General features: G+C 41.7%; 1 protein-coding gene across 1 annotated transcript; it reads left to right on the top strand.

Moving 5' to 3' along the window:
- Positions 1 to 17,594: 17,594 nt before the first annotated feature.
- PRLHR (prolactin releasing hormone receptor) lies at positions 17,595 to 26,636 on the top strand. The gene is given in 4 exon segments (XM_009087147.4): positions 17,595 to 17,654; positions 25,416 to 25,457; positions 25,459 to 25,551; positions 25,554 to 26,636. Coding segments are annotated over 4 exon segments (1,278 nt in total).
- Positions 26,637 to 27,826: the final 1,190 nt, after the last annotated feature.

Below are 27,826 nucleotides of genomic sequence, written 5' to 3'. Positions count from 1 at the left end.
TTCCACTGTTGCTTCCCCTTTTTAATTTGTGTAAGGCCTGGACACCCAGAGCCACCAAAGCACAGCCATTATTTCAGGTCTCATAGCTGAGCCTTCCCCCCTGCTGGAGGACAGGACCATGCTATCATTAAATTGTCACCAGGCTTAATCAATTGCAGGTTGGTGAGGCTCCTGTTGAAGCTGTTGAGTTTGAACCACAGCCTCTGGAAGAGGGGCATGGACAGAAATTGTACATGCTCTTAATATTTAGCTGAATCTATTTATTGAAGGGGGCTGGGGGAAGTACCTTAGATTCCTCTTTAAGTCCTAAATTTAAACTGGCAGGGAGTAGCCTGGAAGAATATTTCAGATTTGTGTGGCTTTCATCTTTTAGTCAGAATACAAATTTTTTATGCACTACAGATACTTTGTACTACAGTTTCTGTTTAGGTGAGAGCCAGATTTCTGGCATCATTGTTCTGAAAAATGTCAACAAGCACTTTTTACCTCTCTAGCAGTCTAAAGCCCTCCCCAAGGTCACTCCTTGCCACGTCAGTTGGACTTACTTGGAAGGGAATTTGATTTAGTCTCTTTTATGAAGTAAAACTATCAGTCAATGATTAGAGGACAGCTGGGCTTTTTGCTGCTTGTGTTTGCCACCTGGCATTGGGCACTGCAAAGCCCAAGGTAGCCCAGCTGCTGCTTTAGTGTGGTCTGGGCAGCATTGTCACCTTCTGAGAAGAGCAGCAGTCTGGACAGGATGAATCCATTCAATTTCAGAATTTACTGTGCTCCTTGATTGAAAATACCAATTTGTTTTTCAGGTGACTACATGGCACTATATGGCATTTCTTTCTTCTTACTTGGCATTGCCAGTGGGATTTTCTTGCTCCTTTCAAAGGCTTGCAGTGACCTGTTGGAGATGTGGGTTCATGTTGGGAGGGATCTGCTCACCAGTGAAACACCTGGCAGCTGTCTGAGGACACAGCCCTTGATCTGATGAACTGCAGGCACAGAACTGCAGGCAGGAGATCAAATCCTCAGCCCAGCTCTGCTGGCCTCAGCAGGGCTTTGGCTGTCACTGTAGGACACGAAAGAACACGAGCACAAACACTGCTGCTCTCAAGGTGAAGGAAAAAGGAACATTTATTTTCTGACTCCAACATTTATAGCTTTCCAAAGTGACAGTGCCACCTCTCCAATGACACTGGACAAACCAACAGTCCATCAAATTTCTCCTCCTCCATAAAAGAATGCAAAACAATGAGTTATTTACAGAAAGCATTGTTACAAGAATATAAACATCAGAAGGCTCAGAAAATCTGTAAAAATCAGGGTGACACTTTGTCAGCTGCCCCAGGCAGTGGCTGGCCTGGGGTTTGGTCACCAGGAGCATGGAGCAGTTGCTGCTCAGAGGAGCAGAGTCATTATCCCAGTGGCACCGTGGGTCTGCAGGCATGGCAGCCCCAGGGAATATTAAAGTTAATTCAGGAACATGAACTCAGAGATCAAACTCAGTGTCCCAGCTCCTGGATCAGCATGATTTACTCCTCATGGGCAATAGATCTATATATAGGGATGGGCACAGAGTGCACCTGATGGCCATCATCTTGAGAGGAGGCTGCCAGGAGGGTGAGGAGGTGGAGCTGTGAGGACGAAGGAGCCACTTCCCTGCATCACCCCTTTGCTGGTGTTACAGATGTCCTTTCTTTTATAACACTGAAAAAATGCAGGGAGGAATGGGAACAGGAGAGGATGCTCCACCCTAATCCTGTGCTCCATGAAACCATCTAGGAAAACACTGTTGGAAACCCCTGGCTGAGGGCTCAAATCCCACCAGGAGAACACTTGGGCTTTTATTTGGACTGCTGCATTGAGGAGATCCCAGTCATGACAAAATTTTAAAGGTGATCTTGTTCCACTCTGTGCCATGGGCAGGGACACCTTCCAGTATCCCAAGCTGTTCCAAGCCCTGTCCAGCCTGGTCTGGAACACTTCCAGGGATGAGGCATCCACAGCTTCCCTGGGAAACCTGTCCCAGTGCCTCACTACCCTCTGAGTACAGAATTTCCTCCCAACATCTGATCTAAATGTCTCCTCTTTTAGCTAAAAAATGCTCCCCCTTTTCCTGTGATTACCTGACCATGGGAAAATAATTTTCCTTCTTTTTTGTAACTTCTTCCTGTTTATGTTATTTCAGCTCTGAACAGTAGCATCTCCTACACATTTTACATCTTCCAAGTCTGTTTTGTGAGTAGCAGATTCACAAGACTGGAGGGTTTCTTGAGGTGTGGGGAGGAGAGAAATGACTTGTGAATTTCAATTGAATTTAGGAAACAGATTCTGCCAGAGGGGAAGAGAAGGAGGAGGAATGTTAAAAACCTGCCTTTCATCAGCATTTTGAAAAAGCTTCACTCCACAGTTGTCCACATAGTAATTTTCATGTTGCTGTGGTTTTTTCTCAAAAAGCAATCTTGGCTTTTCATACTGACATGTTATATTTTGATGTTGGATGAAAAGCTGGAGTAACCCCAGATGGGCAAAACACAGGCCAAAACGAAATTTTTGTAGATCCTTTTTTGTTTTACTCCAATCAACCCCCCCTTTTTTTTTTCTTTTTTTGTTTTTTTTCTTATGAAGTTCATCCTAGGCCAGGTTTTTAGGAGATTTTTTTATTTCCTGCCTCAAAACTGACTATGGATCCCTTTGGGAAGGTTCAGGTGCTGCGATTTGAGTAGGTACGTGATAGACAGAAAGCAAAAATTATTTTGTAATACTAATAAAAACACTGCACAAGTTTTATGTACAGAGCTTTTTTTTGGCTAACTGTGGATCCATTTAAGGCCTTCACACAGTTCTAACTCTCCTCTGGGATGGCATTCAAGAAATAAATTCAATGGGTAGGAAAAATCACGTGGTTTTTTTAACAACTGGTGCTGAAACAAAACAAAAACCAAACTGGAGTGCTAAACTGAACTTGACACATAATTTTCATTGCTGTTTCAGGTATGTTGCATTGTTTAAAAAATGGTACTGAAGTGTAGGTCAGATACACAATGTGCTGTCAGCAGCAGCATTTCCATGATCATCCCTCAGTGCGGGAGCAGATCCCTTGTTTAGCTCACGTGGAGCTGGAATTCTTGCCTTCCCTCACCTTAAAACAAAACCTGCATCATTCCTCTGCTGGGTGGCAATTTCTCTTTAGGCTGGGAAAATTACAGATGGAGCAGAAGCAGAGGCACATGGAGGAGAGACAGTCTGGTGGGAGAAGTGTGTCTTAATTCTGTGTACTGCTGCCTGATTTAAACAGCAGGAGGAGTGAGGCATGCCTTTAGCAAGTGCAATGAACACACTCAGTGCTCTTGGATTCCTTCTGTCTAGCTTTTAAACATGTTCCAATTGCAGCCTTTTGTTTAGGAAATGCTCACCTGTGGTTTAAATTAATCTCACTCCTGAGCCTTTGTTGTTCATGCCAATCTGAAATTCGTGTCCCTGTAACTCAGGGATGTAGCATGTGGCTCATGACCATCTCTACCCATGGCTTTAAATAGAAGTAAAATCTCTTTAGCAAGATGCACAATCAAATCCCAGGCAAGGAAGAAGGGCATGTGCATCAGACAGCAATGCAGGGTTTAACTCTTAATGCATGGATTTATCTTCCCCTCACTTCCACAGGAGTGCATTTTCCTTAGGAAAGGGGAACTTTCTCTGCATAATTGGATGCTGTGTATGGCACAAGCAGCCTCAGTCATAACTAAAAGCCTGTAAACCATTAGTGAGGAGCAGAATCTCTTCTAGGAAGCTAACCAGCCCTTAAATCTTATTTAGGAAGACTTTGAGCAACAAAAAACCCATCTTCTCAGAAAATTTCTCCAATGCCTAATAACTTTCATACCTGATTTTTTGCCTTTTATTTAGCTTCAATTTATCCAGCTCCAGCTTTGGCCATCAGCTCTCATTATGCCTTTTGCTGATTAATAGTCCCTCCATTACCAGATGTTCCCATCATGTCTGCATGAATTAGAGCATCCTCACCTTTTAACCTCCTCTTGCATGCACTCACATTGAGGTCCCTTGAGGCTTTCCTGATAACAGTGGATTCTAGGAAAAGCAGCTGCAGAGTATTTTGTTTTCTGGATATTTTTTGGAGGGTATGGAGAAACTGGGAGAGAGCCCCACAGATATCCAGCACCCAGCCATGCTGTAAATGTCAGGGGTGGGGCAGGCACAGCCAACAGCCTGCTGCAACAGGGTTTTCCTGGCTGTTTGAGGGAGATGGGTTCTCTGGGAAGGCTAGAGTGCCTTGGGAGCTGACTGTGCACCTCAAGAGATGGGATGGTTTAGGTCTGGGCAGTGGGGCCACACAGAGGTGTGGACAGAGCTGGAAAAACATTGGTGTCAAGAACTGCAGCTGATCCATCAACAAGACCCATGGGAGCTGTGACTAAACTGAGCTGTGGCTCTGCTGCTGCTGAGGCTGGATCATTTGCCCCCAAACATTCCTCTGCCTCAGCATGAGATTGCTCTGCTTGGGTCCCAGAGGCTCCTGTTGGACCTCTGGCAGCTGGGAGCCACCAGAGCCCTGTCTGGCTGCTCTTGCCTGCACACAGCCTTGCTTGGGGACAGAGACACAATTCTCTCTCTCTCAGCTTCCTCCAAGTGCTGCTTATTCATCCACAAAGTTAAAGCTGCTCCACAAGACAGTTTTGTGTTTGACAAGTGGTTATTTGGGGTCTGTGGCCATTTCTGCCCCCATGTCTGCCAAGGCTGTAGGAACCTGGCATGTGTGCAGGTTCCTACAGCCTTTTTTTGTCTCTCTGGGGTACAATTCATTGCTTCACTCTCTGCTGCTGCTCCTCTGTTGGTACAAACCTATCCCTTGGGACTCTTATAAAACAATATTTTATTTTATGAAACAGCTGAATAAACCTTTCCCCAGAGATGTTGTGATAGCCTCCTACTCTCTCAAGTATATGTCATCTACATCTGAGCACACTTCCTACAATACATTGCTTTTGTGTATATTCTGTTTTTTAAATCCAAGTGCCATATGTCAGTAAATTAAATGCTTATATTTCTTCATCAGCCACATATGCAACTCATGAAAAGCATCAAATGTATTTGTGTGTGAATGCTCATAACTGTAAATATTTCTGTTCAAGATGGGATGATTAGAAAAGCCAGACTCAAGGGCTTCTGCACAAAAGAGATATCATGTCTTAGAAAGAGTTAACATGCCTTCTTGGAAAATACTCCCAGGCCTTGTGATTGCATTGGATCCACATTTGCATAACAATCACCTTGTCTAACTACTTTCCAATAATTTGTGTAGATGAAAGGGTAATTTTCATTTCAGTGTTCTCCATTTGATTTAATTTCTATGGGCATCAATGGGATTATATTTTTTAAGTGCAAATGGTTTTCAGTGTAATTCACTTCCTCTTTTTATTTACTTTTCTATTTGTTATTTTTTTTTTTAATTTTTACTCAAGGACACTTTAAATCCTTAGTCATATTTTTGTGGAAATGAACATTCCTTTTATACCTGATTGTACCCATTAAAGCTGATTGCTACACAGGGCAGCCAGAGCTTAAAGAAATAGTGATGACAGGCTAATGTGTAAAGTATTAGAAAAATAAATCATCCAGTGCAATCATTGAACGTCAGATCAAACTGTTCAAAGGATTTCTATTGATTGTCCAAGGCTGCATATTGGTAAATCTGATTCCTCCCTTATGGGCCCAGACTTTTTCAATGGGACACTGCTGTGTGACCTTTGATGTCTGCTCTGTGCTGATTCTCTGCCAGCTGTGGGTTGCCCCATCAACCTTTGTGAAGACCCCTCTGTGTGATCAAAGGTGGGTGCAGTCTGGCTGGTGCAGAGCCCAGCATGGCTCAGTGTGACCATGGACAGTGGGAGGACAGAAATTCTGCAGGGCTGATTATTCCCTCTGCAATTACAACCAGTTCTTGCTGTCCTGCACAGCCTTGGGGTAGGCAATGCCTTGGGGAAAAAAGAAATATTTGTTGTCTGATCAAAGGGTCTGAAAAAGCTTCCTAGAAAATCCTCTTATTTCTGGGTGCTGATGAGCTGGGAGGAGGGGGGGAAGAAAGAAGAATTAGAAATTATTTTGTGCCATGCACACAAAAAAAAAGGTTTTCCTGTTTCTTCGTTGTCTCATTAACAGGCAGAACTTTACTCCCTGCAGACATAGTAGCTCTGTATTACCTCTATTTTTCAGACTGCTTCCTCTAGGAGGCTTATAAGATCATATTTATTTACCTATACTGTGATTTAGTCACATGGAACCAGATGAATATTGCTGTGGCCTCACTGAATCTCTGCTGAAAACAGCATCGAGCCTGTGCTGAATCCTTAACACAGACCTCATCTTCTTCCCCACTCCCATGTGTGGAGAGGGAAACAAGCAGAGTGTCAATAAGCTCAGCCAAGAGCCAGAATCACTCTGCTCACAGCTGGGAATTGTGCATTAAAGGCTCTTTCTCCATCCCCACTAATTGCCACATGTATGACTGAAGCAACCACTTACCAGAGGGATCAACAACGGGGCTGGTTGTTAGGAGACAGCTGGAATTTTGTACCCTTGGAGCTTTGTAGGAAGAGATCATTTCTGAGCATGAGTCATGTGGATCTGGCTGCCACTTGCTGAGAAATATGTGTGCATGTGGGATGCTGCAAAAATTAGCTGGACCCACTGGGTAGAGATAGAATATGTGCAGGGAGAAGATAAATCTGTGAACAATGAAATGTGGGCAGTGGGGGCAAATGATCTGGTTAAATCAGCTCTTCATGGGAGCCACTGAGCTGTTAATAGAATCTTCAGAATTTCAGTCTGGAGACCTCTCTCAGAACTGTGGGCACCCGGGGTTTTTGTGGTTTTGTAAACACCCACGTGTGTTCTGCCACTATCAAGGCACAAGGGATGGTGTCAGGGTCATGGTCTGCCCACCTCCAGCCCCTCTGGAGTGAGTCAGAGATGCTGTTTGGGAACAGCCTGTGAACCAGCCCTACTTGTTAATGATTTTGTTTTTCACACTGCTATTTTTCAATGAGGCCAGTTGCCCCACCAGCTCACTGGACAGCTGCCCAAACACTTCCAGCAGGTGATCTGAGGGGCAGGAATATTGCTGGAACTGGGAGCTACATCAGCTGGATCTGCTATTTAGGGGAATTCTGCATTTCCAAGGAAAGCAACTTCTGAGCTCTAATGGCAGCTGTGACATTACAACTGGTAGGATGGTTAGCTTAGCACAGGCTTTGGGAAATTTGGGTCTGGACATGACCATAATGTCAAAAGAAAAAAAATTTCCCCTGCTTCTGACAGAGCTGAGCACAGGACCAGAGCTGGGAGGCTTTGAAGGATGGGAATGTTTGACCCCAAGCTGGATGGGGCCCTGATCAGCCTGCTCAGGTGGAAGGTGTTCCTGGTTCCTCCCATGGAAGGGGGTTGGAATGAGGTGATCTTTAAGTCCCTTTCAACATAAACCATTATTCCACTGTTCCATCAAGCTGTACACTTGTCCTGCAGTCACCATGAGCTGGCAGGGGGATTGAAAGTGAAAAAGGAAGGTGATTTTCAAAGATTCAGAATTTAAGTGCTGAGTCAGTCAAATTCCTCTCCACTGACAGGTCTGGGAAGGTCAGAATGTGTGACCTTTAGCAAAGCACACATATTTGAAAGGTCAGATGCTTTTGGGTGGGTTTATGAGAGGATCTGGAGTGCTGGCTTCCCAAGCAAAGTCACTCCTGTACATCCTCAAATAGAGTACTAATAAATCCTTGTTCTTTTACTACTTCAGAAGAGAATATTCTGTGATTAATGGTTGCAGGGGCAAGTGCCTGAGGCACTCTGTATGTTTAAAAGACCTTGCAAGACAGCTTTCTCTCTTGAGGTTCAAGCTAAGGTATAATAAGGACAACACAGGAATTTCTGACTCCTAATGCTGCTCTCCTCAACTGGCCTCAATCTGATGTTTTAATAGACTGATATCACAAACAAATCCTCTCTAACAGAGATGTTGGAGAATGTACCTTTGTCTGGGGTTGTGAATTTTACTAACACATATTTTAAGGCAGTTATGTTCAGGCTTTTGCAGCATGATTATTATTCTGGAAACAGTTTGAGAAACTCATCGTTGCAGTATTAACTTTCCAGTCATCCAGTAAATAAAATAATCCTAATGCTGTTATGAATAGTTTTAAATTACAATTACTTTAATTCCAATAAATTGCCTAATTTGAAAGCAGTGGCTCTGCTGGGAAATGTGTGAATCTCATGTAGATAGCACTTGAACAACAAGGTCAATGGTGCAGTCTATTACTTGGAAAAGGAAGAAATGTTTTTAAACTTATTTTGTGTTTTCCCAGTAGTATTTATTGCTATTAACACTAACCAGGCTAACTAAATCAATATTGTTTCCAGATCATATGCCTGGAGTTCTCAAAAACATTTAGTTTCTTTTCATCTGAGATTTAGCATCTGATCTTTTTAAGATGAATAATAGATGCAAGATGCTCTTAATTACTGAACCATTACTTTATTATGACTTAATAAAGTTACTGGAGGAAAAATGATAAGTGATCACTTTATGAAGAAATGAACACTGCCATTGATTTTGGATGAGATTTCTGGCAATTTATTGCAGGGCTAACACTGGTGAGTAACTTTCCAGCTCAGCATGGTTTCACGGCTGCCTTCTACTGGTTTTTGCAGAGGGAGAGAAATCACAAGTCAAAAATGCTGAGCTTATTCACATCTTTCTGATCAGGTATTGTAACAATCAGGAGAAGCTCTGACTCTCTGGTTAATGTGTTTATTCTGGGGCATTCAGCTGCTTTGGAGAACTCTCTGCAGCAACCTGAGATAGAAAGTGTTAACAAGAAGTCATCTGGAAGGACCCCAGCAGCAGAGTGTGAGACTCTCCTACAGGAATTTATAGCAAGAATTTTCAAAGTGAAAATAGGCAAGATTTGTAGGTTAGCATGAGTGAACAAATGATCAAGGCTTCTGAGGGTCTCTTGAGTTCCTGGTTTTCTGTTTTTTTCTTAAGCATCAGAAGCTGCTTCAGGCAGAATGAATTAACTAATGAAGGCAGGAGAAAATTGCTGAGGAAGGGATGGAGAACAAAAACTAGATATCTGTATTTCATGTTATATCTACAAGATATATCATGTTATATCTACTATCTATCATTTTTTAACTACTAGGTATCTGTATGTCATATCTGTTATCTATATTTTTAAATCTGTTATCTGTATTTTTTCTAGTTCTGCAGAAATGCCTGGTATGTGGGTCTATACTCTCATGTTTAGAAGTTCAAGTTGCATCTTTAGCAGTACTCAAGAATAAATTGTTTTGGCTTTTTCTGTGGGTGAAAGAAGGCAGGAATTCAGACAGGAAACCTGCCCAAAAAGTGCCATGTTTTAATTGCATGGGCTTTGGTTTTAAGCCTGTTGCCTAGTGGGTCACTTTATGGGTCCAGTGTAGCAAACAAACTATGAGGTAGAACTTGAGGCAGCAGCAGAAACTAGGAAACAAACCATAAAATTATCAATCAGGTGGTCAGCTCAAAACCCAAAGCTGCAAAGTGACAACGTGGCAAGTTTTTGGTACTTTTGTTTTGAATATGGATGAATAAAAGCCAGAGAAATCTGTGGGAGAAAACCCCATGGAACAAATCTCTCTGGATTAAACCATTGCCTTAGAGGAATGTGGAATGTTGATCACTGGAAGGTTTTTCACCTGGAAGGCCTCAATATATCCTTCTTCTCTTCTCCTTTTCCTCCTCCCCAAAGTCACTACCAGAGATGGGCTGCTGGAGTAGATACATTAACCTAGTGCTGCAATTCTTCTATTACAAAATTAAAATTAATTTAATCACAAACTTAGTTTGTGACTCCAAAAATCACAACATTATTAAAGGGGAAAGAACAGGAAGATTTGGTCAGTGGTGGCTTGTCATTACCTTGCCACACCTCATTTGATAGTCACAATTTGCCTCTTCAACCTGCTGTTATGGGACTATTTCTCTCCTCCCATATTAAAATCTTTGAAGTCTCATTTATATACCTGAATCATATTCCTAATGTGACATGAGCTCAAATTATGAAAGTATTGAAATCATGTATGAGTCATGCTTTATATATGGCATATGAATAATAATTTATATAGTCCATTAACTGCATTATTCTTCATGATCCTTCTATAGACCTTTTTTGACTCACCACTGTGCCTCTTTGCCACCCAAAATTATCTATGTCACTTATTTTTTAGTTACTTGTACTTTTTCCTCTTTTCAAAGTGTGTGGATATTATAACTCTGTATGTGTAGTAACCACGTACACATAGATAATAGATAATAAATAGATAATAGATAATAGATAATATCTGTATAAAATAATGAAGCATCATAATTTTGGGCAGAAATACCAAGTTTTCAACACCAAACTTTTATTGACTTGTAAATTTTACCAGCTGTTTGTGTGTTGGAGTTGAAGGGAGTTCCTGTGACAGATTGTTTTACTTTGGGATTAGAAAACCTGGCAAACATCTGGTTAACAAATGAGCTCCACAGCAGAGTTTGTTATTCAGTGTCTTTTCATCTCCATCACTAATATTAACTTTACTGTGAGAGATTCCCAGTGCCAGTGAGTCCTCACCAGTTGGAGGTTTTAATGGGGAGCCAGAACAATGTGGTGAGAAGGTCATAAAGGACATGAGTTTTGTGACAGCTGCTGTGGTGTGAGAAATTGAAGAGATCTATCTCTCTATCTGTGTGACCAGGATTTGGTAATTCTGTTTTTTTATGGAACAACTTATTAGATGTCTGTGATAATGAGGACCCCAAGTTGTTTAAGTGACAGAAGACCACTAAAAAGGAAGACTCCAAACACCTCAACATGTGAGGGGACAGCACAGACCACACTGTGCCTGCCTGGTGTCAAAAATACCCTCCAAGCAGCTTGAGCCTCCCCTCAGGAGCCTTACAGCAGGATAACTCTTTCTTTGTCCTGTGCTTCCAGCTGAATAATTTTAGACTCCCCAGTTGGATAATTCCAGACATTCAGGCTCTGGGAGCCACTGAGCTGCAGCCCTGTGTGGCAGCTGTTTGAGGCTGTTTCCAGCTGTGCTCTCAGGGGTGATGGTGGCGATGAAGAGAAGGCTGTGGCCCTGTTAGGTGACTTGGAAGACTCTATCAGTCTGGTGTAGTGAAAATAAATGGAATCTACACCCCTTCTTCTGCCCCCTCCTTTGCACCGAACACACTCCTCTGCAGAGCCTTCTAGACCTCTCTTCTCTTTATGGACAAGGTGTTTGATAACCTGGTGCCTCCAAATCCCTCCCCCTGCTCAGATGTGCCTTCTCCCATGGCAAGGATGTGCAGCTGTCCCAGCCTTTGCATTTCTGGCTCTCAGAGCTTTGTTCCCCTCTCACATTTAACAAATGAGCAAATGCCTTGGAGTGTCTCCTGCAAGCCCCAATGACATGAAGCATGTTTTCCAGCTGGTCTCTGCTCCTGTCATCTCTTGCTAATTGTGCTTCTTCCTCACTGCTCCTGCAGCATTTTGGTAGCCTTTGAGCACTGTGCAATTTCTGTGCTGTGAAATAAGTCTGTGCACAGCTAGGCTGCTAGACTGGATAGAGGCAACTCATGCTGAATGTGGAAAAAGGAAAGAATAACTAAGTGCAAAAAGCATTTCAAGAGGGTCAAAAATGGCTTTATTATGAATTATAGACTATTTTTGCTGATAATGGGGCACTGTCTACTGTGATTCATCCTAGTCAAGCAGCATTAATTTCAGAGAGAAATGGGACAGAAGGGAAACTACTCCATTGGTAATGGGGTGTTTTGTGTGGGCAGGCACTGTGGCTGTACTAAATTATTGTACTCTGCTCATTCAGATCTGACCTTCTCGACCCTTTTGAGGCTGAAGTTTTATGGTGTGTTTTATAAAGTGTGTTAAAGAGTGTCTGAGTAATTGAATCAAGCGTGTTAATCAGAAAATAAAACCATGAAACTTATTACGTTTTAAAGAAATTACTTTTAACAGAATAAAAAAAACAAAACCAGAACTAACAAAAACCTATTTCATAAGGAACTGATAAATTTGGGTTCCAAACCCTTCAATGGATGAATTTTGCTGCTTTTTAACTACCTTCTCTCAATGTCATATTTGACAGACTCCAGGGAGATTTAGTTCACTGGAATAAATTCAGCCCTTGTGAACCTTTGCCACAATATCATAGTGTATTAGTGGACATCTATTTCAGCAGAAAACTCTTATTATGACTCATGAACACTGAGAGGCATTACAGATGATAATTTCTTTTTGGGTATGTGTGTGTGTTCAAGTTCAATCAGGTTGATATGCCACAATGCACAATTTAATTGAAATTTAATTAATCAATAACCACCTCATTTTAATATTGTCTTGGTAAAATCCTTGGCTGGTAGAGCACAAGAACAGGACTTGACATGGTGGTAAAATGACACCATGACATCAGCTCTCTTACAAAATTAATGCAGCAAAGTAAATTACTTCTATCCTCCTCTGTCATTCTTCTTGTTTTGAACTGCTGCCATTTGGACAAACATCCTCCATATTCTGTTTTATTTTATGGAGTAAAGGTGTTGCAGAGATTTATAGTGGGGGTTTGAGACCCCTCCCTAATTATTTCTGTAAGAAATGGTGAGAACTGTTTGTGTTTTGCAGTGCCCAGATCTAGAGTATTGTGGCTTTACTTGGGAATTTCATTTTGTTTCAAGGGAAAAGATGCTATTTTTTTTTGATGTGTCTGGGAATTTCAAAGACATGGCCAAGTCTCAAAGCTCTTTTTCCTCAAATGTGCATTTTTATTTTCAGTTAACTGGTTATTTATTGTGATGGATGATGAGGAAAGATTTGGGCTCATGGGGGGCAATCTAAGCTTGATGGAGCTGGAGTTCACCATTTTTTGGTAAATAAATAGACAGAACCTTGTGTAATGACCTGAACAAGTAAATTAAGAGAACTGGATGGGAACAAGGGATCTTGGGAAAACTGAATTCAGCTTCACTTATCCATAGGACTTCATTTCAAACATGGAGGGGTCTTGATTGACCAATTTAGACATCCCATGGCCTTTTATCTATGAGGTCTGTAGGGTCTATTATATTATCTTATAATTTCCATCCTGTCTCGGGACAAGTGCAGATCTCTATAGTGCTTGGAGAGCTAATAGTGTGAAAGATTTGTCTCCAGATTAACCAGAGCTGGTCCCACCCTAGAGACTGTTGTTTTATACATGTGAAACCAAGCCTGAAGAGTTTTTTCATTTTCACTTTTCAGTGTGCTTTAGTTATTTATGATTTTGTGCCTGAAATTTTGCTATACCTTTGCAAACCACCAAAGAAATATTTGAAAGGTTACTTTTCCCATTGAGTAAAAGCAGTCATAACTAAAAGGTTTATTTAGCTTTTTTGCATCTGGATTCTTTTTATCAGCCTTTTGTACAATTTTCATTTCATTCTGGCAGTGCTTGCTGTATAGTCTACAGATCCAAAGGGTTATAACTGGGCATTCTGTAAACAATACATTTCTTTTAATGGGAACATTTTTTTTTTTAAATATGCTTTTGGAGATAAAAGGAAAATTCTCTGAATGTAAATTTGGCTCTGCTGAATAGTAATTTAAAAAGAATGACTGGATAGTGACATGTGTACCCTTTTTAACTTGTATAACATTGAAAGCCTTAGAAATTTTACCATCATTCACTTTAACACATCAAAGTATTGCTGGTTGAACTCAAATCTCTCTGAAATGCTAATCCACACCCTTCACTGTAGTGAAATGAACATACAGATGGTTCTTCTAATTACTTGGGGAAAGAAAAGGGGATGATTTCCTTTAATGATTTCCCCTTCTTTCCTGACTGAAAGCAGTTCCAGCTCTTCCCTCCAGCTAATTTGACGATTAAAAGATGCCTTTGTCTTGCTTTCAGCTATTGAGGTTTCATTGTAATTTGTTAAAACTTTCTGCCATGAAGAGAGGTGTGAACCCAGGGCTGTGTAGGTTTGGTTCAGAGGTCATGTGAAGGGGAATTACAGCCTTGAATATTTAAAGCCAGGGTGCAGGGGGGGTATTATTGCACCTATGGCAAAGATGGTGTTTTCAGTTTAAAATAGGATCTTGAGTCTGAGATGCAGAAAGTTATTGGCTGAGGAATACACCCCAGGTATCCATACAGTGGCAGCTCCATTTTCCCAAGGATACAAATGAAGAGATTTGAAGCAAGTTCCTTTGAGCTGTTGACTTCACTAGAGTTTTGTGGGGTAACGTGCTTCAGGGGAAGAGGAGAAAAAATGGTTTAAGAATCATTTCAAAGCTCCTAATTTTCACTATAAATTAGAACAAAGATTGAGATTTTACAAGCTCTACACTGAAAAATGAGATCTTCACACTAGGAACAGCTGGTGTGAGCACATTGGTCCACTTTCTCTCTTGATTTCTTCTGGCTTGAGATCTGGCTGCAAGGAGTAGCCCTTTCACTCTGTTTCAAAAGTTGTGACCCATGGCCTTGCAAAAAGCCTCTATGTCAAAGGCAGTGTCATCTCCCAACTCCTCCAAGTGTTTCACTTCCTTCAACATGGAATCAAACTGCTGCTGTTCCTTTGGGATTCCAGAGAATGAAAAAGTTACCATTTGATGGCATATTTCCCTGAATATTCTAGAAGCTCTTGTGTATTTTTTCAATTAAAATACTCAGTGGAAACAACAAAAAAAGAAAGAAAAGCTTAAATAAATTCACGTAATTCAGTCCTTCTGAGCTTTTAACTAGACATCTTATATAATCACCCCCCATCAACAATGCTTTCTTCAGTGTTTTTGAGGTACACCACATCTCTCCAAGCTTTCAAAAGAAGAGGAATAATATTTCAGTGCTCTAAAAGAATAATTGAGAGGCAATAATTCAGTGGGGCTTTCTTCCTTCTTTATTTTCTATTAGACAAGATGTTGTATAATACTTTTGCTGAGTAAAACTCTAACCAGGCTTAAAAGCTCTTTTTTCCTACTAGAACAAAAATAGGAACCATTATTGATATAGAAAAGAGTTTTGGCCTTTTTGAAAGTACAATAATGTGGGCATCTTCAGAAGAGGCTTTGGAGTAGTTTGTTGCCTAGAGCTGTGTATTTTGATTTTGTCTGCTCAAATCTGGATTTAGGATGTTGGAAAAGTAACAGGAGAAAGGGACACTGGTTAAGCAGAAATTTTTATCTTCTTGTTTCTCTTGAGTTATGACACATCACATAGTAGTAGGGAAAGGTGGTTTGCCTAAATAAGATATCAGCAGATCTGGATTCCCTTGTCAGTTCTACCAGGAATTTCTATCCTGCTCCAGGGTAAAAATTACCCAGCCTCAGAGTCATCCTCCCTGGAGAGGAGGTGACAGTGATCTTTGCTTGGTGTCAGAAAGACCTGTTCATTATGGTGTTTAAAATGCTGTGAGCTTCTGGGCTTGTTCCATTTGCAGTGATTAAGTTGTCTTCTGTTTGGGCACGTCTTGCCTTGTCCTATTGCAAGTCCCTCTGCACACCTGGAGAGCTGCTTGAGCAATAGGGTTAAAATAATAAATGAGTCCTATATCACAAGTATCAGCTCACTTTTATGGAGCTTTTTTATATTATTCTAATTAGGATATGGCTCTCATAAGTCACTACTACTGGGAATGAAATATTTGGAACCACACTTATGTTTCTTAATAGGAAAGATTTATTTTGCTGCCCTGATGAAACAAAATATATGTAAAGTTATGTAAGGATTGTAAACTCCTGAGGCATGCTGGACCTCACAGATTTCAGCCAAGCTCTCATCCATTAGTTATTTTGACATTACAGTTCTTAACTGCAAGTTTTTGGCAAAATAATTTTCCAGGTTAGGTCTCCCAGCTGCTTTGCTTGATGAATATGATTTCACTATAATTCATCATCATCAGAGGTGGTCACATCCAGCCCTGCAGTGAGTGACCATGGATAACAAACACTTAGAAATCTTGCAAAGTAAAACAAATTTGTTCTTTGCCATAAAGATACCTGTGGAAAGATGGATACATTGTGGGATAGGTATTTATAGTAACAACTACATGTTGAAGACTTCTAATTGATGGGAGTTCAACCAGTGCATTCAGCTGAAACAAGAGTGTTCGTAAAAATTAGAGCTAAACCATGACTCTTAGTGCTGCTTATGTACTTGACAGAGCCCATGGTGAGAACAATTCTCCCATCACAAATGCTGTCACAAAATTAAAAACCCCCACAATTTTTTAAGAAAAACATTAGGGGAAAGCTACTATGAGATTAAACTCTTAATCTAAGAGCAATCAGGTAAAGAGAGAGCATCCATGGGGAATAACAGGACTTACAAAGATGAGCTGAGGAACTCTGCAGAAGGGGCTGGGTTCCTTCTTGGTAGGACTCTTTAAAGAGTGGAAGAGTATTCAAAGGAGAGGATGACAGAGGTGAGACAGAAAGAGTCACAGCAAAGGAAATCTGATGGTCTTTTTGGTTTCAAACTTATTGTGTTAGATAAAAACATGGGGAGGATGACGGAGAGAAACATTCTAAAGCAAATATGTAAAAGAAAAGGGCATGGGAGAAACTGAACAATGTTGAAATCTGCAGCAAAATTCACATTGATTTTCACAGGAAGAGAATCTTTTGTCAGAAATGTTGCCATTTTTAACCATCTACACATATCAGAATAGCAAGAAAGAATAAAGAGCAGAAGTGGTGTGTGGGGGCAAGTCGTGGAAGTAGGAGTCCTCATGGACTGATCATTGATCTTCTATGTTCCTCTAATTTCTTCCACATTTATCCTTTTTGACTTATTTTGCTCACCTGGCAGTAGATGCTTTTAATGGCTGTTGTGAGCAGAGAAAAATAAATAACTAAATTTTAGTGTGGGAGTGATATGCTGACAAAGAAAGAGAATAAACCCAAGTGTTTAGGTGTAGGTAGAAAGGATCAATGCACACACACACACACAGAGTGAGGGAATAGTCCCGAGAGCAAATATAGATCTCTACATTTTGAGGAGAGATGATTATAAACCAGCCTGGCTGTGAAGATGCTATAAAAAGTTTTATTTTATTGTTTAAAACATCCGTTCCTTATTATTAATGTAACCATACTGAAAACATGCATAAGGCTTCATTAGAAGTTCTGTTAAATTTTATTCTGATGATGTAGGTTATAAAAGTCCAATATCTCTTATCTTCATCTTTTTTTTTTTCTATAAACAGGAATTTGCATGAGAGAGCAGAACAACTCAATTCTAAATAGTGTTCTTATCTCTACATAATATTATTATGCAAACTATAATCAAACTAGATGACAGTCCTCCAGACAAACCTTTAGTATTAAGAGCTTTTAAAGCTCCCAGGCAGATTGTTGTTAGTGGGATAGTTAATTAAATGGAAGTTGGATTTTATTACTTTTTATAAACAACACAGGGCAGCTGGAATGATGCTGGTCCTCTGGGATTTTTCCTTTCTGTTTGACAAATATTAATTGAACTCATTGTTCCATGAAATCAGCAAGTTTGCTCATGGCAACATGGTTGCTAAAGAACATCAGGTAGCTGTTCATCTCTTCTGTCCTTTACCCATCACCAGGGTAAATGGAAATTTTGGGATGGTGCAGTGTGCTGGGTTTTGCTGAGATAGAGCTGATTTTCCTCACAGTACCTGATAAGGGCTATTGGATTTGAGCTGGAAACAGTGCTGATAAAATGAGAGGGTTTTGTTACTGCTGAACAACAGAGAGTCAAAACCTTTTCTGCTCCTCGCCCCACCCCACCAGTCATGGGGCTGGGGGTTCACTAGGAGTTGGGGGACACATCTGGAACATCTGACCCCAACTGTTTTCAGGGGTGTTCCCTATTATATGGTGTCATTCTCACCATGTAAAGCTGGGGAAAGAAGGAAGAAAGGAAGGGGGGATGTCTGAAGTGATAAAATTGATCCTCCCAGAAGGCCACTGAATGTGATGGAGCTCAGCTTTCCTGGAGATGACTGAACACCTGCCTGCCCATGGCAAGCAGTGAGGGAATTCCTTGTTCTGTTTTGTTTGCACACACGGCTTTAACTTCATTTATTAAACTGTCATTGTCCCAACCCATGGATTTTCTCACTTTTACTCTTCTGGTTCCCATCAGGTGGAAGAGAGGCAGTGGCTTTGTGGGGCTTAGCTGCTGTGGATAAACCACGGCATTCAGGAAGCAGGAAATGCTTTTTCCCTTCTTTAGTTCTTGGGGAGATATCCCCAATGGGGGCACAGCTCAATACAACTCCCGGTTCAACATTTTTTCATGGATTCCACATAGAGGATTTCCATAGAAAAATCCCACTTTGTAGCTGGTGGGAGAATCTCCAGGTACAGGGGTGGCTCTGAGAGTCCTGTCCTCACCTTTCAGGGGTGCTCTGGGCTGTCCTGCCTTGTCACATGGAGAGGGACATGGGCTCACCCTGTGTGGGGGTACCAGTCGTTGTTTTTCCTGGGTTTGGATTGAAGGCACCTGAGACAGTAATTTGTGTTTGGACTCAAGTGTTTATTATTTCTTACCAGTAAAACAGTCTCGCTACTGTGAGTTTGGCAACTTCTCATCAGAAGGCACAAAATGGCCAACAATTTCTTGTTCCAAGGTCTTTTAAGACTAAACTATCCAATTAAGAACTGACACCCGGAATATTTTCCTTTTAAACTCAGTAACTGATCCCAAAGAGCTCTCAATGGAGACTTTTCTACCCAATTACAAAATGCCACCAAACCCATGAAGAAGAAGGAAGAAGAAGCATGAACTTAGGATGGCACCCTGTGCCCTCCATCGTGCTTCCATCCACAGCACACTAAAAATCTCAAGACCTACATTTCTCACCAGGTGATACACCTACACTGCTCTCTAGAATCTATTTCACACTTTTGTGGATTCTAGCCTATCTTGAAGTCTGGGAAACTTTCTCCATGGATGAGGGTCGAAGTCACTGCTCCCCTGGGAGTCAGGGCACCCCAGAGCAGACAGAGAAATATTCCCAGTGCCCTGGGTTTGCACAACCCTGGGGTGAAGCTGCGGCTCTCGGGCGCTGTCCGTGGTGCTGCAAGTGTGGCTGTCCCTCGTGCTGCAGATGTCGCTGTCCCTGGTGCTGCAGGTGTCGCTGTCCCTGGTGCTGCAGATGTCGCTGTCCCTGGTGCTGCAGGTGTCGCTGTCCCTGGTGCTGCAGGTGTCGCTGTCCCTGGTGCTGCAGGTGTCGCTGTCCCTGGTGCTGCAGGCGCCGGGAAACCTCCTGGAGGTGTTCAAGCCGCTCTCCGCTGTCACCCCCTGCGCTGCAGAGGGGCACTGTGTCTCCGCGGTGCCGCAGAGCACTGTCGTGGGCAGGGCAGCGTTTTGTCCAGTCAAGCCTCTGTTATTGGGTTTTCCTGGCAGCCCTCTGCTGCCCCAGGCTAAACTGCTGCAGGACCCTGGGGTGTGCAGGGACCCTGACTCCCGGCTCTTCAGGGCTGCAGGGAACAGCTGGAACACGAAATTCCTCCAGGGTTCAGCATCCAATCTGCAGATGTTTGTGGCAGCCACTTCCCACGGTCTGCTCTGGCTCAGGGCACATGTTTGTATTGCTCTCTGCATCCCTTCAGGACCGGGAGCAGAGCAGAAATGCCAGTTTTTCTGGAGAGGTAGGAATTGCATCTGAGGGGCATGCAAATCTGTCTGCATACTTTTCCATTTTTATCCTTCCTTGTAACAACCTTTAGATCAGAGACATTCAGATTCCTTTTCCCAGGTGAGTTCTGACTGAGCTATGAAAACAAAAGCCCATTTTACCACAATGTGTCAGCAGTAATTGCCTAAAATTACACGAAGAAGAAAACTTCTAGCTCTGATCTTCCTAAAGATTTTGCCCCAGGGATTTGTCTGTTTGTTTGTTTCCTAGTCCTGTCCATGGGAATGCTGAAGACAGCAGCAGTCTCTTACTGTAACCTGATAAGGATCCATTTCAGTGTTGGGTTTACAGAAGAATCTGTAGTAAAAATCTGAAATTCTATTGCTGTCTGTCCAGTCAACTCAGAGATGGGCAGACTTGTTAGCCAGACCCTATTTTTCAGCAAAATTCTACTTTAACATGCTCAAGCAACATATTAAACACAATTGTCTCTTTAGTGATCCTAATGTTTAACTTATGTCTCCTGTGATTACTTAGAAATTAAAAAATACCAACCCTCCTCCTCCCCCAACAATAGCACAAACACACAGAGAAACAAAAAATCAGCTTTTCTTGGTCATTAATTCCTGAGTGGGCTTGGTTGAGAAAGAAAATATTAAGGGTTTGGGGACGTGGGGGAATCAGGGCTGCTTCTATCAAGTCTCTCAGCAGTAATTTTGTAGGAAGGCAGATTAGAGAAAGAAGAATCAGTGATTGCACTGGCTGAAGTGCCTTGTGGCTGAAATGATTTTAGAGTGACTGTGCTGACCCTGCCTTTCTCCCTGATTTGTAAATCAGCTGCTCTGAGCAGGTGCTGAGACCAGCAACAGGAAAAGTCTGTCTGGCAAATATTTAAGTGCTGTTCCAGTAGATCTTCACAGGCACTAGTACAACAATCTCCCCACTGAAAAATGACAAAGAATACTACAAACATAGTAAGACTGAATGTGAGCTGTGCCTATGCATGTGGATGTGCAGGAATATAAATTTTAATTTTATCCTTTGAATTCTATCTTCCTATTATCAGTGGGAGCACTGCTGAAAAAGGTGATAGTGGAGTTATTTTCAAGTAGGAGTGAGTACAGTCTGAAGCCTGTGTTGATGAAGGATGGAAAGGAACCTCCTGAAACCCATGACCCATGCAAGAAATCAGTCCACATGGATGATTTTATCCCCCATAATACACTGGTTGTTCAAAAGGCAAGGAATTACAAGGGGCAATTTGTTGCCCTCCAACCTAGAAGTGTTCTACTTTCCATCCTAAATTTGCCCAAAGTGAATTTGTTCTTTCATGACTATTATTCCTTTCTCTAAATATGTGTTTTCCTGCCCTGGAGTTTACCATCCTCCCCAGTGCTTTTAAAGAATACAGTGCAATTCTGCCCTGGTGAATAGACACTTATAGCAACACAATTGTCCAGAGGTTGTAGAAAGTAGAGGTGAATTCAGCCTGAGAACTCTCACAGAGCAGTAGATTTTCTTTTGTTTGCATTTCAAATGTACTGCCTGCTCCTTTCTAAAGACCCACAGTACAATTTGCTTGTCCTAAGCCACAGTGAAAATTATTATTATGGTGACCTTGATTTTGTCTTTTATGACAGGTTTTTATTCTGTTCTCCCTCAGGATTTCAAAGTTTCACTGTTTAATTGTGCAGTCATCTGTTATGTTGTCTCTGATTCCAAACTTGGTGTTTTTACCAAATTTACTTGGTGCAACCCTGCTTTTTGTGCTAACATGGTAAAATTAAAAGAGCTACCAAGGCTGATCAATCCTAAACAAGGTTCTTGAGCACCACAAATAGCTGCTGTCTTCTGGCTAATTTCTTCCTAGATGCTGCTGTTCTTTGCCTGCCTCACAGTTCTTAGGATATTTCCTCTGGTATAGATGATGGTTTCTCATAAGTTACACAAACCCAAACTGAAATCTGCTACATGTTCTGTGCTGAGAAAATAATTTTAACAACATAGATGGACAGTTAATTTCACAAAAATTTCCTTTGATGTCCTCCTCTGTTCTCTTGTGTGCTTTCTTCTGCCCTTAAATCCAGTCTAAAATCTCCTATAAATCTGCTATCAGACTACAGGACTTTAACTTTATGTACTCTTTTTCATCTATAGTGAATTATTTTAATCTAAATCCTGTGTTTATCAAACTTTGATGCCTTGAGATTCAGAAAAAGCAGCAGTAACAACCAAAAAACTCCTTGCCAACAAAAAAAAAAAAAAAATCCCCAAAACAACAAACAAACAAAAAACCCTCTTAGTCGTAAAAATGGTTCTTAGAGTTTAGGGACTGTGATGTCTCACAGGGACAGACAGGATGCATTTATATGCTTAAATGGGTGAAGGACAAGCTTCCCTGACTTGAAATTGTTATGTGAAATAAAATCTCATTCCCTGGCTGGCCAAAAGAAGAATTTGGTAAAGGAACCCCCAGCTGACATAATTCAAAATATGCAAATCATCTGTTTTTATTATAGGCTCTGCAAGAATTACCTGAGCTGTTCTGCACAGAACATTCCTGGAAGAATGTGAAAGAATTTTTAAAGTAGATCTGTGATGCATAAAAAGTTGTGGTTTATGAAAAAAAAAAAAAAGGCAAATAAACAGGAACATGGAAAACTAACAGCTGAAATGGTGAGACTTTAATGACAGAAGAAAATGTCTTGGTCTGTAAAGCCTTAAAGCAACTTTCAATGTTTATACTCACTTTCTGTGTGGAGCTGGACAGGTTAGCATGAGATTATGAAAGCTCAGCTGTGAAACATTTCTGTGAAATGTTGGTCTGGCTCTAAATATAACATAACATCAAGGACAAACAGGACTTCAACCAGACACTCATCACCATTCCTGTGTGTGACACCCTTAAACACTTGGAATGTCAAAACAGTTCTAGTATGTCAGTAATGCAGTTTCTGTGACCTTTTCTCTTTTAATGAGGAAATTCTGCATGTGAAAAAGATTTATAGTCTGTTCAGGAAGGACTCTGTCAGATAGCCTTGGAAATTCTAAACAAAATTAATATTTGCCATTTCAGAAGGAGAAAAGATTATTTCCTTGGGATAAATTGCTGGAATACTTTTTCTATTCAAGCCCTTAATTAATATTATCTTTCCAGACCTTGACTGTGGCATACAACAGAACTGAAGACATTTTCTGCCTGAAGCCAAAACAAACAGAAAATCACTAAGAGAAATAGGTGGGAGCCTTCAAACAAAAGGTGTATCAGTTACTGGTTTCAGAGGTGGAAAAATAAATTTAAAGACAAGGGAAAATGCAGGAACATTGCCTGGTACAGTTTAAAATAAAAAAATATATAAGGTTGATTTTGTGACCTGAGCATTAAGGTGACCTTGAAGGCTTCTTGAGATGATACAGTGTTCATTTTTCTCACATAGTGAAGAATTAACCTTTTTCTCATAGAAATACAATATTTACAGGATCTACTCTGCACTCTTGGGAATGAAACAAAAAATTCACTTAGTTAAAAATGAAATTTTCAATTATTTCATTTGCAATGATATTATGGTGAGGCTTCTTTCCTTGTACAAGCCTTGTCATTCCAGTAGGATGTGGGCAGTCTGAAGGGATGTGGGCAGTATGAAGGGATGAAGGCAGTATGAAAGCCTTTCACATGTGCCCCCCTTCATTTTTCTATGCTTTGTCTTCTACAAGGGGCCATATACAAAGCCTGCTACAATCCTACTTTAAACCAGGCCATGCTTTTCTCCCGCATTAAATGGAGAATTTGAATTGATGGGTTTTAGGAATTCTGCAGTATGCTGTTTGTCACCAAGCAGTGTGGTTGCACTGGGTGGTGACAGCAGCAGGAATTTCCTATTTCCTTGTCTCTTTGCAGCCTCTCCCCCGAGGTCTCTCTCCTATTCTGGATTTGGATATGTAGAGATAAACAGGTACTGGGTCCCATATGGCTCAGAGAGGCAAGACTGGACTCTGAAGTTGGCTATAACATCCCATTTTCAGTCTGGGTCATGGCTAGGTGACTACAGCCATGCAGTGAAGGATGACACTCCTGAGCAATGGGGTTACATGCTCGTTCTCCCCTCAGGCTGGAATTACAGCCCTATTCCAGTCCATGGCATCATCTAACTCTGGATGCAGCAGCACTGAGCCAGCACTTGCCATGCTTGAATTTCCCATCCTTCACAAGCAGAATGTCAGGGCTACACAAGATTAACTTCTGCTTTAGGATCAGAGGAAGGAGTAGGACAAAAATCAAGTCTATTTTAACTTCTGATTTATGTCAAATGACATCAAATTAAAAGGATATGGTTCTGCCCATATCCTCCTAGGAAATAATGGGTTAATATTTCCTTAGTCTAACAGACTGGGATACAAACTCTCATTTAAAATTGAGTCTAAATCCCCTGAGTGCCTTGCAGAATCTAACAATAGTCTCTGCTCTGAAGCATTCAGAAGTTAGGCTGCTCCATGGACTTGTTTTAGTTTCTCTGGCCGGTACAAATGGATGCAGTGGATTTTCACTGTTTTTCACCAGATGAGATCCTGGTCCTGGGTTGAAATGGAGAAGAATTAAGGGAGAATTAGAAAAATAGACAAAAGCTGGATGGGGATGTCTAATTAAATGTTCTGTAAGCACTTATACTGAGTTTTTTGCTTTCTAATATCTGAACCAAGCAAACCAACTATAGATTGTTTTACTGACCAGTTAGCACTTGTCTGGTATAGAAAAGGTTAACAAATCTAACACAGGAATGGAGAAACACCCCAAATATTTTTGGGTAGCTGAAATACTAGTAGAAGTTTGCTGTAGTTCTCTGCAGGTAAACCCTTACATCTCACCTATTTGGATGCTAATATTTCCTTAGAGATGCTCACACGTGTTTGTTTACTTTAAAAGATGTGTAAATCCTACTGAAAATAGCCATAGTGGGTGAGTAGATATTGTAGCACCAGTGGAAAATAAATTTAAGTAAAATAAGATCCTTTGTGCTACAAGGTAAATGCACATTTCTAATCCTAACTTCATTCACAGGTACATAGCTGAGACCCTCTAGTGGCATAAACATTTATTTGCCTTCAGCATGTGATTAAAATTCTATTTTACCGTCACATTATAGCAACAAAATTACAGGTTATATTTTTGTACACTCTGAGGGCTCTGGCAAAGCTAATCTAGGATTAGATACTGTGCAGGTTCATGTTAATGAAAGTAAATTGATTTTTAGATGTGAGGGGCAATTATAGATGCACTGGAAGGAGAGGGGAATTTTTGAAAGGATATTCTAGAACTAATTACTATCAGTAAAAAACCACAGAAAGACCAACGTAATACCCAGGGCAGCCAATGGGGATAAAAGCTTATACATAAATCTGTCATGACCTAGTAGTGAAGACTGTTTAAAAACAGTGATCTCCACTTAGCTTGTAAATGCACATCGCCCTCTTCCTCACTCATATATTCTCTCTCTCCCTCTCTCTCTCTGACACACACACACACATACACGCTCCTGGATTTGCAGAAGACAGACATCTAGGGCACTTCTTGGCATCCACAGGAAAATCATATGGGATTAAAAACCCCCAGCAGTAAGTACTCACTGCATTAAATGTTTATTAAGTGGCATGCTGTCAAAAGCTAGATTTAATAGTAAATACAGGAGGACTTTAATTGAAATTGGTTGTATTTGATTTTTCTTAGGATTTGCTGAAAGCTGTCTCTCGAGGGTTACAAGTTCACCTTTTGCATTTCCAGCTGCTTGTTTACTATCCATGTGGCAACCTCTGGACAACCAGTGATCCATTCATTATCCCCACTGATTGAGTGTAGGAGCAGCGCAGTGCTAACTACTCCACTCAGCTGACGGCAGACAACAGAAGGAGGAAAATGATGAATTCGGACAATTTAACCTCCCAAAGCTTCCTCTCTGCGATTCACAGCAACACCAGCAATTTATTCTCAGGGCTCCAGTTTGTTCAGTCCTTCAAGCCACTCATCATCCCCTGCTACTCGCTGGTGGTTTTTATTGGTGTCATCGGGAATTACCTTCTCATCTATGTCATCTGCAAGACGAAAAAAATGCACAACGTCACCAACTTTCTGGTAGGCAATCTGGCTTTCTCAGACATGCTTATGTGTGCCACCTGTGTGCCCCTGACCCTGGCCTATGCCTTTGAGCCCCGGGGCTGGGTTTACGGGCGCTTCATGTGCTACTTTGTTTTCCTGATGCAACCTGTCACGGTGTTTGTGTCTGTCTTCACCCTGACTGTCATAGCTGTGGACAGGTACTGTGCCACGGTGTACCCCTTCCGCAGGAGGCTCACCATCCCCATCTGTGCTTACATCCTGGCTGCTATTTGGCTGCTGAGTTGCACCTTGGCTGCCCCAGCTTTGGTGCACACCTACCACGCAGAGTTCCCAGAGCTGGACTTCTCCATCTGCGAGGAGTTTTGGTTCCACATGAAAAGAGATCGCTTGGCTTACGCCTACAGCACCCTCATCATCACCTATGTATTGCCTCTGGCTGTCATCTCCCTGTCCTACCTGAGGATCTCAGTCAAGCTGAAGAACCGTGTAGTCCCGGGCAATGTCACCCAGGGCCAAGCTGAGTGGGACCGTGCCAGGAGGAGAAAGACTTTTCGCTTGCTGGTCTTAGTGGTGGCAGCCTTTGGAATCTGTTGGCTGCCCCTGCACATCTTTAACATGATAAAGGACATCGACATCAGCTTGATTGACAAGCAGTACTTCAACTTCATCCAGCTGCTGTGCCACTGGTTTGCAATGATGTCTGCTTGTACCAATGCCTTCCTCTATGCCTGGCTCCATGACAGCTTCAGGGGAGAGCTGAAAAAAATGTTTGCCTGGAGGAAGAAGAAAATTGGACCCGCTACAAACTGCATCGTGGCCAGTGTGGTGCTGTAAATGAGAGCTGGTGGGAGTGCACCTCCTTTGTACATGAACATTGTAAGTCTTTTCTGCTTTTAATTAGTCCTCATTCCTGACATTTGCCCTTAGGGCTCAATTATAACAACACAAGTCCCATGTGCACCTCCACTTCTAATGGGGAATGACAGGCAGATGTCATGCCTCAAAAATATCTTTATTGCTTTGACTGGAGTTAGAAGCCAAGGAGATGTAAGCACAATAAGAGGCAGGGATCCTTCCTATCTGTGTTGGATAGTACTGTCAGTACAGACATGGGTTTTGGGGACAAAGAGAAGCAAGGATGAATAGAAAACCTAAATATCTCCAAGAGGGAGTGTTTTGGATTGGGTAAAAATGAAATCTGTGTCCCAGAGTCCATTCCTTAGCACAGGGTCTAGGGTAGAGGACTCACAGCATTCCTGCAGTCCTCTTTGGGTTAGGGCCATTTCCTCATGCAGCCCCAATTTGCTGACCCTACTGTAAGTCTGCTGCGTTGACCTCACAGCCTCGACAGGGCCAAGGTGAATTCCATCATTCCTTGAGGAGCTGATTTGGACATGTGGCAATGCTGCCCTCAGCTTTGATCTCCAGAGAGAGCCAGAGACTTTGGCAGTGCCCTTCTGGAGGTGCCTCAAGAGACAGAAGGCTGAAGGGGCTGTGGATATTGAGCCAAGCATGAGCATTGCAAGGCCAGTCAAAGAAAGAGCTGCCAAACACAGAGGAGGGGCAGGTGCTCTTCTTTGGAGGAGTCTTTTGGGAAGAAACAATTTCCTTTGATATTCACCTTTCAAAGGGAGTTAGAAGCCATAATCAGCCTAATGGTTTCTAGTTTCTTCCTCCCTGAAAATATCTGGTATAGCAGTTAAATGCACAGGACAAAGTTCTGAGAGGTTTCTTCCAGTCTGCTCAGCTGCAGTCTGGGATGGCATGAGAAACTTCCTGGCACTGAACCTCCATCAGCCAAAAAAACAGCACAACCCAGGGGCAGCTCTGGCCATGGTCAGCAAGGGCATCTCTGACCATACCTGACATGGCCAGAGATTTCTCTGGGGCCAGTGCAAATGGACACCAGGGGAGGAGGAAGAGAGAGAGGGATGGTTACTTTAGTTTCTAAATGTAATCCTACTGTGAATCTGGGAAAATAATTTTGCTCATTGTGTTTCAGTAAAATTAATCTGATAAAAAGT

This window comes from Serinus canaria, chromosome 6 (genome assembly GCF_022539315.1).
Source record: "Serinus canaria isolate serCan28SL12 chromosome 6, serCan2020, whole genome shotgun sequence".
Classification (NCBI taxonomy): Eukaryota; Metazoa; Chordata; class Aves; order Passeriformes; family Fringillidae; genus Serinus; species Serinus canaria.
Note: the sequence above shows the minus strand (reverse complement) of the source record. Positions and strands in the feature narration are given on the sequence as shown.